This window comes from Capricornis sumatraensis, chromosome 12, assembly GCF_032405125.1.
Source record: "Capricornis sumatraensis isolate serow.1 chromosome 12, serow.2, whole genome shotgun sequence".
Classification (NCBI taxonomy): domain Eukaryota; kingdom Metazoa; phylum Chordata; class Mammalia; order Artiodactyla; family Bovidae; genus Capricornis; species Capricornis sumatraensis.
Window position 1 is genome coordinate 92,767,157 of NC_091080.1, and position 15,708 is coordinate 92,782,864.

The window sequence follows — 15,708 nt, forward strand, 5'->3', positions numbered from 1 at the left end:
TCCCAGACCCTGCCCCTCCCACCCTCCCCCACCCCGTACAGTTGATGATTTGCAAAAGTAGCTTGCTTCCGTTACATATAATAATTATTATTTATCCATCCATCTTCGGAGTCCAATCTGAAGTTGCATCTCCGTGGAGAGACGTCAGTCCCGCTCGGGGCTCTGTGTGGGAGTAAACACATGGGTCCCTGGGCTGGACTTCGATGAGCAGCTGTGTCCGGGGCTGGGGGATAAGGCAGATGACCGCACTGGAGACTCAGCCAGCAGAGGGGGACCCCCCCCACCAACCATGCCGACCCGGCTTCACCTGGGACTGAGGTAGGACGGTGGTAGTTTTGAGCGGATGTCCGTAAACACCAGATTTTACCACTTGAACGTGAGCTGGGAGAATCTCCTAGCATGCTGCGGGATACATCTGCTGCGTCAAAACGAGGGCGAGGAGAAACAGACACTGGCCACAACCAAGACTGTCCGACCTTCTCGTGAGTCGCTCCTTCCACTCACGTCGTCGAAAACCAAACGCGAGGAGGCAGACTGCACCCCCAGCCCCCGGAGACCGGGGGAGACGGGCGCGTCCACGTCTAACTGGGTCACAGGCGCGTCCACACGCGACGATCGCTCAGATCCAAAAGGAAATGGCAAGCAGCTTCCGATGTGTTTTAAAAAAAAAATGCTTAGCATCTTCCTCCCATGGTTTTCTGTGATGCGTGTCGTCACGGGAATGAAGCTGGACAGGTCTTCACTCTGTAAGAGGAAGGAGATCGTCAGTGGGCTTCTGTGCACAGAGCCACCCTGGGTGGGGAGGCGAGGGCCCCCTCTCCACCATCTTTTGCCACTTTTCAGGAAACGATCCTCTCTGGGAAGCAAAGTTTATTCACTCCATTTTTCCAGAGACAAGCTCGCTGGGTAAACCTCCCACTGTTGCCCCTGGAAGCGGGGCTGATGGGTTCCCAGGGTGCTGGTGAGACCCATCAAGTGAGGCTCATGTTTTCAATGCAAGAAAACTAGCCGGGATTCTCCCCTTGGCGGGGGCGAGGCCACGTGACCTGGCCACGGCCCCCTTGCCGCCCGGGGCTCAGATCATCATGTGGATAGTCGGGGGAAGCGGGAGGAGCCACTACCTTCCTCAGGGGGCTGCGGAGACAATGAAAACCTCACCAGGGTCCCAGCGCACTGCCAACCACAGATGACACGAACATGTCACAGTAAGAAAGGGGGAGAAGTAACAAGTCCTCACACCTGCCCGCAAGGAAGCCCTTCTCACAGGATCCTCCACCCTGTTCCTCACTCAGTTCAGGTCAGTCGCTCAGTCGTCCCCGACTCTTTGCAACCCCATGAATCGCAGCACGCCAGGCTTCCCTGTCCATCACCAACTCCCAGAGTTCACCCAAACCCATGTCCATTGCGTCAGTGACGCCATCCAGCCGTCTCATCCTCTGTCATCCCCTTCTCCTGCCTTCAATCTTTCCCAGCAGCAGGGTCTTTTCAAATGAGTCAGCTCTCCGCGTCAGGTGGCCAGAGTATTGGAGTTTCAGCTTCAACATCAGCCCTTCCAATGAACAGTCCCTGTTCCTAAAATGACCCTAGATTTCAAAACCTCCCACTACATACTGCTTCCTCTGCCGACGACCCCCCCCCGGCGCTGACCTGGCAGGATGCCCACCGGCTCCGACTGCTCCCTCCCTAAGCTCCCTCAGCTTTCCCCGAGTTCCCTCAGCTTACTCCACTGGATGTGTCTGCTCCTTCTTCAGGGGACACACCGACCAGGAAGGCTGACGTGTCGCAGCGCACAGCCTCTTTCTTCTCCAGCCTCCTGGCTCTTAGAAACGCCAGGTGGAGCACCCTCCCCACGCTGGTAACTACTCGGCCACATGAGTGCCCAGCGGGTCACGCGCCGTCGTACACAGAACAGTGTCGTCCTGCGAGGCTGTAGGTTACTTAACCAGCATCTCTGCATATTATTCTGAAACCACTTAGAATTCTAATGATCGGTTCACACTCCCAGATTTACTTCTTTGCACACCTACTGTTTTCTGTTTACCTTGAGTTCTGAGTGCTAATCCCAGTGAGACAGAAACGTCCAGAGTGTCCCACGGCCGAGACTGGGCACCTCCTCTGTAGCCAGGCGGTGCCCAGGCCAGAGCCAGCATAGATGTGGGCTGTCTACCCACAATGTAAACACTGTCATTTTTCATGACTTAGAGTTCCCAACCATGTGGTATTTTGAGACAGTGCCACTTTATCTTAATATATTAAAAGACATATCTTCTAAGAAACTTGATACATAAACTACTCAGAACATGAAACAGAGAACAGGGCCCCAGAGTTCCTCCAAAGCAAAGACGTGGCTCCATCTATTTCAGGTTCTCAGCTGAGAACCTGAAGGGTTTGCATCCCTTAATTACAGAGGCAGTTGTTAAATCTACCTGAACTACTGAAGAATTAATGCTTACGAACTGTGGTGCTGGAGAAGACTCTCGAGAGTCCCTTGGACTGCAAGATCAAACGAGTCAATCCCAATGGAAATCAACACTAACTATTCACCGGGCGGACTGATGCTGAAGCTCCAATCTTTTGGCCACCTGATGTGAACAGCCAAGTCACTGGAAAAGACCCTGGTGCTGGGAAATATTGAGGGCAAGAGGAGAAGAGGGCGGCAGAGGATGAGATGGTTGGATGGCATCATCGATTCAATGGACATGAACTTGAGCAAACTCCAGGAGATGGTGAGGGACAGGGAAGCCTGGCATGTTGCGGTCCAGAGGTGGCAAAGAGTCAAACACGACTGAGCAACTGAACAGCAGCAACTGGAACTGAGTCTCCCCCAAAACGAGTCCGCATTTTGTCAATCTGGCCCTGACCGTGGGAAGAGTCCTGTGGCCGCCGCAGAGGGAGTCACCACCCTGCGGGTCACACTTACAGAAAGAGTTCCATTCAGAGTTTATTTTTATACTAATGATTAGCTAAATTTGGCTAAATCATCTCCTGTTAACACTCAACCCCATTACCTTGAAAACAGCTAAGCAAAGAAGTTCTCTAACCCCTCAAACTCTACACACAGTCACATACATGAGGGTTAATACTTGCTGAACAGCTCACTTGCCTTTACCATCTTCAAGCTCACAGAGCCATGCACACTTCTGCTCTGCTTCTAAGGACGCTCCACGTCTATGAAATAACTCCTACCAGTAGAACTCCACCACTGCTAATCAAGCTGGCTGTGTCATTTCTTTGAAGCACAAACTGCGTAAGTGTCAAAACTTTTAATTTCTAAGCAGTAGCATTATGAAAGCAGAGAGCTGCTATGAGGCAAGAAGTGAACTGTGTATTTATTCCCGGTGACCTTCCGGCCTTCTTCCCAGTTCTGCTCTCGAGCAGCGCCTCTGGGACGCTCGCGGGAGGGTGAGGGAGGCGGTTCCCGCCGGAACGGGAGTCACAGGACGGCTGTTTTCCCGGCCTGTTTCACAGGTGCTCTGCTCTCTGCAGACACCCGCGTCCCGCAGGACGCTCAGCTGTGGTCACCAGCGAAGGGAGGAGCAATCCTCCCAAGGGCACAAGCGCGGGCCGTCAGCAACCCCGGGGCACAGCCAGACGTGGGCACAGTGAGGGACAGGGCTCCCCAAGGCGCTGAGCCGACGGCTGGGCAGCCCCAGGCTTCCAAGGAAAGGCAGGGGCAGGGGCGTGGCCCCGCACGCGGTGAGGGAGCCCCGAGGACAAGCACACACACCGCACTCAGCCATCACAGGGAGCAGGGTGTGCTCACGGCACGTGGGGAGGATGTGGGCAGGCTGAGGCCAGAGAGAGGACAGGCATCAGCTCAGAGATGGGCGTCTGGGCCAGAGGTGTGCGGCGCTTCACACGCGGATGCATCCAAGCGTGTAGACGTGTCCTGGACCGACACAGCGGCACCACGTGGACGCCAGCTGTCTCCCCCTGGAACACCTCGGGTCAGGGCAGGGAGCCTCCACAGGCCGCCCCCCCCCCCCGCCCCCGGAATGTCAGTCCAGGCCGCCCACGTCACCTGCCACTGAACCCCCAGAGCTTCACCCCTGACTCACAGGGCGATCCCCCTGCATGTGCTGCGGCAGGAATCCTGACCAGGATCCTCAGGCTTCAAGTGCGCTGAGCAAGCAGCCCCTCTGCAGTCGGCTTGGTCCCGTCGCTCCATCCCGCATCCCGGGAAGCAGGGGCCAGAGCAAGAGCTGGGACCCAGGACCAGAGTCCACTGTTTCCTTGCGTTTGTTTACTTTCGAAAGTGGAAGCGTTAGTCACTCAGTCGTGGTCGACTCTGCAATCCCATGGACTGCAGCCTGCCAGGCTTCTCTGCCCATGGGGACTTTTCCAGCAAGAACACTGGACTGGGTTCCCTTTCCCCTCTCCAGGGGATCTTCCTGACCCAGGGATCGAACCCAGGTCTCCCGCACTGCACGCGGATTCTCTACCATCTGCGCCACCAGGGAAGCTTAAAATCACTCCTCTCCCTGAAAATTAGCCTGGTTCAGCCAACTAGGAAAAAAAAAAAAAAAAAAAAAACTTCTAGACCATCACCCCTCAACTTTATTAACAATGGATTCCAGCAAAACTGTATCTTATTGTCTGTGTTAATCCTACTAAAGGCAAAGAACAAACGATTAATTTCCTGATCTCTCCGCAGTGCCGATCTCTATGATGTGAGACATTCTCTGCACTGAGGGGGTGCTGGGGTAACAGGAGAAACAAACGTGGCCAGGACCACATGCTGCCCGTGAATACAATCACAGAGCAACATAGGCTAATTCTGACTCTGCTCCTGGAGGTAACGCGTCTAGAAACAGTGGAAAGTTACTGGTGCACGTTGAACTGGTCGCATAATTACACGCTGCGCTGCTCTGCAGCTTAGACACTGCTGTGTAAAGGGACCCATTCACAGAAGCATTTATCGAGAGCTACTTGATTTAAAAAAAAAAAAAGTTTCAGCAGAAAGACTGAAGCTGTTCCACAGGGCACACCACACAGCCCAGCCACGCCCACCTTCTTCTTCTCACTCTCACAGGTGACACGTGACATCCACGTGATGGATACAGTCCTTTGTCAGTTCCTGTAACTCCCTGGGGACCCGGGCTAATTCTGCCCTTTCTCTTCCATTTAAAAGATCAACCAGAATGCAGATGAGCACAAGTGTTGTCAGCAAAGGCCCACCTCCAATTTGCTCTATTTTTTAGAGAAAGAAAGAAAAAGGAAACACATCACTGAAAAACTCTGTGCTTGAGATAAGCAGGGGAGTCACCAAGCCTCAGAATAGGACACATGTCACACCACCACTGAGCTGGCCTCCAAGATTTCAAACACCGAGGCGGAAAATGTGGTGAGCGGTGGGTCGAGAAGGTTTCAGAAATAAATCGGGGAAATGTGCTCTGGCCAAAAAAAAAAAAAAAAAAACACTCAAACAGCATTCTGGAGCATGTTCTGACTCACGGCTTTTTAAAGTGATTTCTTATGATTATTTGGGTTTGAATGTAGACAAGAGTCCCGTGTGGGGCTCGTGTAGGCCTCCCTACCTGGGAGGGACCGGGGGCCTCCCAGGGCTTTGGCAAACAGTACTGCATCAGACAGAAAGCAAACCCAGGCAGCAGGTACACACGGTTTAGTATTTTCAGGCAGATCTGAACAAGGGGCAGTACAGACACTTGTCTGCATGACAAAAAGGAAACATTATACTTCTTAAAATAAACATTCATATTTCTAGTAGCAAACACGATTCAAAAAAGAGCTAAACCCTCTGGTGAGCCCAAACATGTCCTACAGGTTCATTAAGACTTCTTATGTCAAACACAGAATGATGGGAGAAAATAAACTTTTCAGTTACATGAGAAATTCCTAGAAAAGGTAACCTGATAATTCAGTATCTCCCCACTTTACTAAAAGCAAAAACACTCTTAGGATATACAAAAAAAAAAAGTAAGGTTGGCTGTGATAACAAGCAAGCCAAGGATTCTAAGAAAAACGGTTACTTAAACTTTGCAAGTGGAAAAAAAAAAAAGCCTCACAAGGAAAATACGGAAGCACGGAGTCCCCAGGACAAACGGGTGCGGCCAGTGACTTGACCAACCCAACTTGTGGAGGATCTAGAACCTTCTGGAGGTGAGCTCATCACAGACAATTAAAATCATTTCATCCCGAATGCCTGTGATTAAAGACATTTCCTGGCATCAAGTTGCAACTTGATGTTAATGACGAGACAGGAGACAGGATGAGACACCCAAGTGCTCACAGGAGGCTGGGTTAATAAACGGCGTCTCTGCTCCTCCAGCTCGTGTTTAACCCTGCACACAAGACCTGAATCACTGGAGATGAGAGCAGTCAGGTGTTCTAGACTGTTGTGTGTATGTGTGTGTGTGTGTGTGTGTGTGTCTCTGTGTGTGTCTGTGTGTATGTATGTCTGTGTGTGTGTGTGTGTGTCTGTGTCTGTATGTGTGTGTGTTAGTCACTTCAGTCGTGTCCGACTCCTTGTGAGCCCAGGGACTGTAGCCCACCAGGCTCCTCTGTATACGGGATTCTCCAGGCAAGAACACTAGAGTCGGTTGCCATTCCCTTCTCCAGGGGATCTTCCTGACCCTGGGCTCGAACCCAGGTCTCCCACATTGCAGGTGGATTCCTTACCAGCTGAGCCACCAGGGAAACCCAGACTGTTTGTTAACACACTTCAAATCCCACCCATGCCTTCCCAATTATCCACAGCAATTCTCATGGACTTTACAGTGAGGAGCCTGCACTGGCTTTATGTCTTAATACTTAAGTATCCATTCCTTTCCTGTTTGTTATTTGAAAGCCTGATGTGCGGATCCTAAAAGCTACTCTTTTAAGGCAAGACATTTCCATCATGACAGGATAAATATTACTGATTCTGCTCCAACTCTGGTGGCTCAGATGGTAAAGAATACGCCGGCAATGAAGGAGACCTGGGTTCGATCCCTGGGTTGGGAAGATCCCCTGGAGGAGGGCAGGGCAACCCACTCCAGTATTCTGGCCTGGAAAATCCCCATAAACCGAGGAGCCTGGCAGGCTACAGTCCATGTGATCACAAAGAGTGGGACATAACTGAGCAACTAAGCACTTGCTTCAACTCAAAAGACCCGAAAGGCAAAAATGCCCCTAAAATGTCAGCAGGCCCTTCTCCCGCGTGTGTGCGTGCTGAGTTGCTCAGTCGTGTCTGACTCTCTGCGACCCCATGGACTGAAGCCCACCAGGCTCCTCTGTCTGCAGAATTCTCCGGGCGAGAATACTGGAGTGGGTTGCCATTTCCTCCTCCAGGGGACCTTCCCGACTCAGACCAAACCCATGTTTCCCGCGTGGGCAGGTGGATTCTTTACTGCTGAGCCTTCTGGGAAGCCCAGACCCTTCTCTTATAAATTATGGAAAGTGAGGCCTTTTCTGGGTAAAACCAGATGAGGGACCCCCCGTGACTTGCCAGCCGCCTCAGGGCTAATCGGCAAGAAAGGATAAGCCTTAACTCCTCCCAGGAGTTCCATCACTGCAGCGCTGGGGCCGCTGCTACCCCTTTCTGCAAATAAAAGGTGGGAGGGACTCGAGGAGGAGTGAGGAGGACTCCTTTTGGGTCCTGGAGTCTAAATCTTAACCCGTGACCATCAGCCGCATCTAAACTCCCCCAGGACACGGAGCCCGGCGGGTGGTGGGTCTCTGCTTGGCGCGCCTGGCCCATCTCATACCTGGCACTCAGCACGGGCCTGTTAGTCCTTCACGAAGCCCTGATGAGTTCAACAGAAACCAAAACCCACGTGGTGGGTGTCAGTTCTCGCAGGCATAAAAGTGGGATGAAAATCTTCTCAAGGATCACAAAAGCAACTCGGGACTGTCCGAAGCCCGGGAGAAAGCAGCCCTTTGTCACCTCACACGAGCGGCCTTCGGAGAGAGAGGCCAGTGCAGCCCTTGCCCGTGTCTGGAAATGGAGTTTTATCAGAACGTGGCCCCTGCCACTCACTCAGATGCAGCTGTTTCTCACTCTCAACGGTGGGGTTGAGGGAGGGGGACAGAGACCTTGAGGCCCCGGAACACGAGGAGGAGGAGGAGAAAGGGTAAATCTGTGAGAGTCACAACGCATTTCCCTCTGCGTGTTACACCTCGAGACTCACGGATAGCCCCTTGGAAAATTATCTGCGAGCCTGCATGCTTTCGAGATCTGATCCCATCCACTTACAGCCTGCTATCCTGTTACAGACCCTCCTGAGAAGGAGGAAGCAAGTCATGGAGTCACTTATGAAGCCACCACGCTCTTTTGTAAGCGGTTTTCCTTACACGTCTATTTGATGTTTCATGAATAACATAGCAGGATCGAACAAATCGGATTATAACTAAATATATCCTACAGTACTGCTTTTTCAACTCGAAAAGAAGTTACCTACATTAGACCTGCAACTCAAAGAGGGTCTAATCTCTTGTCTTTCTTGGGTCACTGGAAAATGCAACCACAATTATGTGTCTGCCCCGGAAAACAATAAATGTTTTGGGGCCAAATGATAGAACATGCATTAAAATTCCAACTATGCTATGAATGATACAATTCTTTCCTTAGCTGTATATTTCGGTACACTATAAAAATGTTAATACCGTGTCTAGGTGATGTTCTCAAGCCTAAATACTATACTTTTCTCATGAAGTGAAAACTTTATATATATGTATATATATCTCAAACCTAATAGTTTCCCTGTAAAGGGCTTTCCTTGTGGCTTGTCAGTAAAGTGTCTGCCTGCAATGCAGGAGACCCGGGTTCAATCCCTGACTGAGGAAGATCCCCTGGAGAAGGACACGGCAACCCATTCCAGTATTCTTGCCTGGAGAATCCCTTGGATAGAGGAGCCTGGCGGGCTGCAGCCTGTGGGGTTGTAAGAGTTGGACATGACATAGTGACTAAACCTACCTACCTATAAAGCGAAAGGAATGTAGAATAGCAATTTATTCAAAATATAACCATCCCCAGATATCCTGCTGTTAACATAACATTTCACATGGACCGCTCTTTCCTTCGGGTATTTAAGTATTTAAGAGTTTCTATTTGATCTTTCCTGTTTTACAGTTTGATTCATTTTGTTTTTATTATTGAAACGGAAATCAGCATTTTCCGGAAATCTGTAATTATGCCAAACACAACTCAAACCCCCTCTAAAATATCACTGAATCGGAAACATACTTATGAGTATAGTCAGAAAGATACACCTTCAGGAATCTGAAACTCTGTTTTTTCTACTTAAGGATGATGCAAGAACTTGGAAATGTATTAAAAATAGGAGCCGTGACAGACTTATCATTATATGGGGGAAGAAAGAAAGGATTTCAAGAAAAAAGGGGGAACATATTCTGACCCACCACCAACCCCCAGCCAGTGACCTGAACCGTCTTCCAGCACTTGACACAGACCGCGGGGGCCTCAAAAGCCTCGGCGTCCAGACTGTGGGTCAACCTCCCCCTGACGACACATCCCTGACTGGGCGGCCGGCTCCCCTCCTTGGGGGAAGAATCCACCCGGCCTTCAGGCTGAGATCTAGGCTCTGCCTGCAGAGGGGAGGCCGCGGGTCCCCAGCCGGGCAGCCCCGCGCTCCAGAGTCTCGGGGCACATCTGCCATCGCGGCCTTTGGTTCATTCAAACCTCCGCCCGTGCGTGACGTCACCAGCAACTGCAGCTTCAGGCAGCAAGTAAACAGGCCATGAATGCACAAACACGCGGGCAAACAGCTCCCGGAAAAAAATGAATAAACTTGTTTTCACTGGAAAGGAGAACAGAAGCAGAATTGTTTTTTGATAGGGTGGAGGGGGCGGGGGTAAGTCCGGGCCGTTTGAAGCGAACGTTCTCGGATGCAGTAGAGAACGCCTGGCTCGGGCGCCTTCTGCACGCCTCGGGCATGGCCCGCGCGTCTGGGCGGAGGCCCCCAGCAGGTGGGCCTCGGGGCCCAAGACCTCGATTCCCTCGGGCTCACACACAGCCGTGCCCCCAGTGCAGATGGACGCTTCAATTCCCCTGTGGCCGATGAGAGCCACTCACAGCCTGATCGAAGTACCCCTGCTGGACATTTCAGTAACAAAAAGTGGAAGGGCCAGAGTTCCAGACCACCTTTATCAGCTTCATTTACTGGAAACAAACAAAAAAAAGTGAGGGGAAAGACAGCAGCTGATGGCCATGCCTTCCCAGGGAAGAGGGGCCAGGGGAACCCAGACCCCAGTACCCCCTGATCTGCAGATGACCGCCTGCTCCCCGCCCAGCTTCACCTGCAGACATCAGCTGCCTGGCCGGCCAGGTGAGGCTGCCGGATACCCACGTTCAGCCCACACCCCCAGCGTCTTTATATCTTCAGAACTGGAGCCTCGGCTGGGCGAACCTGCGAGAGAACTGCGGAGCCTCGGCACAGCCTGACCTCGGCACAGTTCCTCCTCAGCCCACTTGCTGGGAGGAACCCCACGCAGCCGGGCCCCTCGGGGGAGCCGTGGGAGCCTCGAGTTGGAACCCTTGGCCCCCGGCCCCTCCTGGAGGGCCCAGGGCCGCCAGCTGTCAAGACACGGAGCGGGGAGGTGCCTCCAGGTGGGAGGACCGCAGACGCGAGACGGAGGACACCCAGGCCTGTCCGGACGGCACTCAAAGGGGACCAGCTGGGAGGGCCTTGGTCACAAACCCGCTCCCCCAACCCTCTCCCCTGGAGAGAAGGCAGAGGGCAGGAACTCAACACTCAGCCACGCCAAGACAGCTTTCCAAGCTGCTTACAGTTAAGAGAAATCGCGGGGAGGCGATCAACTCAGTGTTAAGACATTTCTTACAATGAAAGGAAGTGCCGACTGACAAGAACACATCCCTGGGCTCCAAAAGCTGGGCGGGAGTTCTCTACGACCCTACCCACCTCTTCAGGACTCGGAGTACGCACACAATGACACCCCAAGATCACACAGAGGACCGTGCCCCCAGCAGAGCACCGCGCAGACAAGGATGCCCCGATCCAGGAGATCCCTTCTGCCTCGTCACACTCCACAGCTTTACGACTCTGTGACACTCGCTCTACATGAATTAAGATAAGGTAACTTGTTTCCTCCATCATCCATAGAGGGCAGCTGGCCATTTCGCAATTTCTACTTGTTGTATCAAACTGAACGTGAATGGGGCAGGCGGCTTCACGGTGTCCTGAACCGTAACTGAAAGGAACAAGAGTAAACCTCACACGTCAGACGTTTTGAACGGCTCTGACGAGACGACGCGTGAGTCCAGTCATTTCCAAGTCTACGCAAGCCGTCTGCCTGCAGGGCTGGGGAGACAGACACCAAGAAACAGGCACAGCCCCTGGCCACATGGCCCCCACCGAGACCCCAGGCACTGGTCACAAAACGCCCGACGCACAAACATGCAGCCTCCTGCCAGGACTCCTTACCCATCAGATTCTCTAGACTGACTTTATGAACCAGAGACATCAAGAGACCCATGCGCGTAAGCGTTTTCCTAAGATACACACTTGATAGAGAAAACGGGATTTCATCCTTCCCATCTGGGACAACGCCATGGCAGCCCCTAAGGAAAAAAATAACAACTAATACAGATGAAATAAATAATTAGGAAGACATCGTCGCTTTTCTCTTGTTCAAATGGACGAAGTTCACTAAGACACTTCACCCAGACCATCGCTTTCTTATGCATTTAAGAAAAATTAAGTAAAACTCAGCCTACGTTCTAAAGACAGACTTAAACCCATGTTAAGTCCTTAAAAGTCAAGGAAGTTACAAATAACCACACACCAGTCTATGTATCAAGTGTGCGGTTTCCTCGAAGACAGGCTGAAAGGAGGGGAGGGTCTTTCCCATGGGACTCACTAGCTTTTCTTGGGCTCTGACACCCTCAGCTCCAAAATCACCCCATCAGCCCTTTCCTATTGAGGTCCCATCCCCAAGAAATGCAGGGAATACTGACTTATCTATCCCCGTAGTTTCCCAGTAGCTGAGGAAGGAAATCCATCTGCTGCAGAGCCTGACCGGGGGCTCCTTACAGGACAGCACCCCTGGCGGATGGATGCCCTGGGGAGGGAGAGAGGAACTACCCAGCTTTTCAAAGGAAGGTCCCGGGGTGCCCAGAGGACATGGAGCCCCAGGCAGCCTGAGCCTCCCAGAGCATCGCTCCCCACAGCCCGACAGAGGCTCCCCCAGGCCCGCCGAGCACTGAGTCCCTTCCCCCTCGGGTGGTCCCTTTAAAAAGCAAGAATAGGGACTCGTCCTCCTTGGAGGGCCTGAGGATGAAATGCCAACTAAACGCGCGTTACAAATCATAAGGCGCTTTCCAGATACAGATGTATCCGTATAGTGGGGTTCGCAGTTCTGGGGCTGAACACGGACGCCCTGACGCCACTGTTCACCGCGACGTGTCCCCCTCCGCCCTCCCCACTCCAGTGACACCTCAGCGGCCTCCTTCCCCCAGAGAACTCTGGGGTCTCTCCACGTGATGCACTATCTTTCAGAAAGAAAGTCCAGAGGAGGCACAGGCCACGCTAAGTGGAAGAAAAAAGACGCTACGGGGAAACGATACGAAAAGCTTTTAAACGCTTTACACGTGGCTCCAAAGCAACTACGCTTTCTGCCTGTGATGTTTAGTAGCAACACAGTCTCGCACCGGGCTCCACGCGCCGCGGGCGGTTGCTCACGCGTTCTCAGCAGCCTCTGCTCTCCCCCCTGCTCCCTCCCGGTCAGCTACACGGGCCTCCTTCTGGTCCCGGGGCGCACCAGCGACTTTCCGCCGGGGGGCCTTTGCACCCCGAGTCACCCCCTTTGCCCACAGGGACTCTCCCCATAAATATCTCCAGACCTCGCCTCCCGTTCACGCTCTGCCCCCCTCTCCCTTGTTTTAGTTTCTGGAACACTCGGTATCTACTTCACGCTCTGAACACAGGTCAGTATTAGATTTATTTCCTCAGTTTCAAAGGTAGGCGTGAAGATTCGGTACCTTTGGCTTTGGTGGTGGTGGTGGGGTGGGGGTTGCTTTTTCTTCGTTTGTTTTTCCACTTGGAAGTCAAACCTCTTTCATCCCAGCTTGCACTCTGGTCTTTTTCAAATGGGTGAGAGAGTTTTAAAGTGCACAGCACGTCACAATCTGCATCTCTGCTCCCAGGTGGCACTGGTAATAAAGAACCTGGTTGCCAAGGCAGGAGACGTAAGAGACGTGGGTTCGATCCCTGGGTCGGGAAGACCTCCTGGAGGAGGAAATGGCAACCCACTCAGTACTCCTGCCTGGAGAATCCCGTGGACAGACGGGCCTGGCAGGCGACCATCGATGGGGTCACAGAGAGCTGGGGACACGACTGAATCAGCTTAGTGCGTGCACGGCGTTGCTCCTGCTCCCAAGCCCACCCTTCCCTCTTCCCAGGAGCCCCTGAAAGGACGCTCCTGTCATTTGTTTGCTTGCTTTTTCGAGGGAAAAAAAAAAAAAAGATAAAACACACACTTTTTTAAAAAGGCTCAAGTCAGGGTGTGCCAAGCAGTTTCAGGAGTGCCTAAAGAAAACAGAATTTGCTTAGAAACTGTCCAGACGTCTAAAAGCTGAGGAAGGTTGAAGCCTGACCTATAAATAGAATTGTGATTATGTGAAATGTTCACGGATCGTTTATGAGAAAAATATTAACTGAAATCGAAATGCTGACTCCTCACGGACAGCCAGCAGCCCGGAACACACTGCGCACTCACGCTCGTGGCTCCGAGAGGCGGGGACAGGTGACCGGGGTGGGCGTGGGTCCAGTCGCCCCTCGCACGGACCGCAGGGGAGCGTCTCTCTCCAGCAGCAGTCATGGGCGAGCAGAGGAGACTCAGAAAGCAGGGCAAGGGGTCCCGGGACCTAGCGAAGTTCTGGGGCTGGACAGCAAAGATGGACGCATGGAGTGATGCTGGGAGTCATGAGGTGAGACGGCCCAGAGCTGAGGGGATGGCAGCTTGGGGCTGGGACTGCAGCAGATCAAACCTGGGGGTTCTCAGAGAAGAAAACTGGCGTGGAAACTCCACTTCCTTGGATGGACCCCAGGTGAGTGTGTGGGGCGGAGCAGGGGTGGGTGGGGCACCCTAAGTTGTGGTCCCACCAGGATTTTCCAGCAAAGGGCACCTGCAGACCCAGCAGCAACGGTCCATCCTGCGTCTCTGGCCGAGAACGGCTCAAGCAGGAGCGCAAAGATGAACTCTGAGCATCCCAGCTGAGTGCCGAAGATGCATGCTCATCACCCAGAATTATTCTAGGGGCTGAATGAAACGCCCCACGCCGGGGAAACGTGGGTATTTTACTAGGGTGCATATTTCATTTGGAACCAAGTCTGTTCATAAACCAGCACGACCCACAGGCTAAACTGCTTCTGGCAAGAGGCAAGAACTAAAGCAGCATTCAGTTCTGTCCCTGATTCTGCGTCTTGACAGCTCTGATAGGATCCTCAACACCGGAACATCTATTGACTTGGAAGCTACATGAACTTTCACCTTGGAAAGAAAATGCTCATTTCAAACAGCTGTCAAAATAAATGAAATTGAAAGAATGTTTCAAAATCCATGAATGCTATTTATAGGAGTGTGTTGATATTTCATATTGAATATATTCACATCATTCACTATCAAAGTTTATTTTTTTTTTGTTTAATAAACCAGTTAAGGTGGGTTTTCTGAAACTGACTGAGCTAAGCATCCACCCCTGTTTTATAATATTCGAACAAAGGAAGAAACAGATACTGCAGTTTTGCTACTGAGATATTTTGTGAAAATCCATCGAAATATTTTCAACTGAACTGTACATTTATTACCAGTTTAACTGGTGAAGTAAGAAGAGTTCTTTGTAGTAGTTTTGCCAAGCCGATTCGATAGAAACATTTGATTAGATATTTGTTTTTTAAATTTGGTCATGAGTATAACTGAGCTTGTGAGTTAAGGGCGCATGAGCAGTTTATGGCTTTGTTTCTGTTTCACTTGCGTAACATGGAAAGTGTTATTTTAGGTCTCTTTCACGCTGGAAAACAACTTTAAAAAAGTACCTGCAACATATAAGAGGCTTCCCTGCTGGCTCAAGACAGTAAAAGCATCTGCCTGCAATGCGGGGAACCTGGGTTCAATCCCTGGGTTGGGAAGATCCCCTGGAGAAAGCAATGGCAACCCACTCCAGTATTCTTGCCTGGAAAACCCCATGGACAGAGGAGCCTGGCGGGCTACAGTCCATGGGGTCCCAAAGAGTCGGACACGACTGAGCGACTTCATTTCACTTCATATAAGAATAGAACGGTAGCATGGCACCACCACAGATCACATTAACAATTTATCTTTGAAAAAACGCAGGCAGGCTGTGGCATAAGAAATGGACCCCGTTCCCCTTCTAGGAGTTCCCGTCCTCTTAGCAGCTCCTGGGTCCTGAGCTGTACCACCCCATCCCTCACCTTCAAACAAAGTCAACCTGCACCTCAGCCTCTAACCCACTCCCTGCTCAATCCTGCTTATTGCCTGGAGTTTCTAGAACACTACCTGCACAGTCTTTAAATTTAGGGAGAGCATCCTGGCCTAATTTCAAAACTTCTCCCCCACCTCTCAATTCCCCCATCATCCATCCATCCACCCACCCACCATAGGCTCCGGAAGCCCTACGACAGGGAAGCAGCAGGGGCCGCGTGGGGCCTCTGCTGGGCCTGGCAGGCCAGGGTGTGTCCCTCCCAGGGCAGGTCGGGGCTTCTCCACGGT

The 15,708-nt window shown here is 51.9% G+C and overlaps 1 protein-coding gene across 1 annotated transcript in view; it reads right to left on the reverse strand.

The window, feature by feature from the left end:
* Positions 1-221: 221 nt before the first annotated feature.
* The window catches only part of IRS2 (insulin receptor substrate 2), a 28,455-nt gene continuing 12,968 nt past the window's right edge, over positions 222-15,708 (reverse strand). Inside the window, exon 2 of the mRNA XM_068984677.1 lies at positions 222-744. Within this exon, the coding sequence (XP_068840778.1) occupies positions 740-744 (5 nt within the window). The 3' untranslated portion in view covers positions 222-739. The remainder of the gene's footprint in view (positions 745-15,708) is intronic.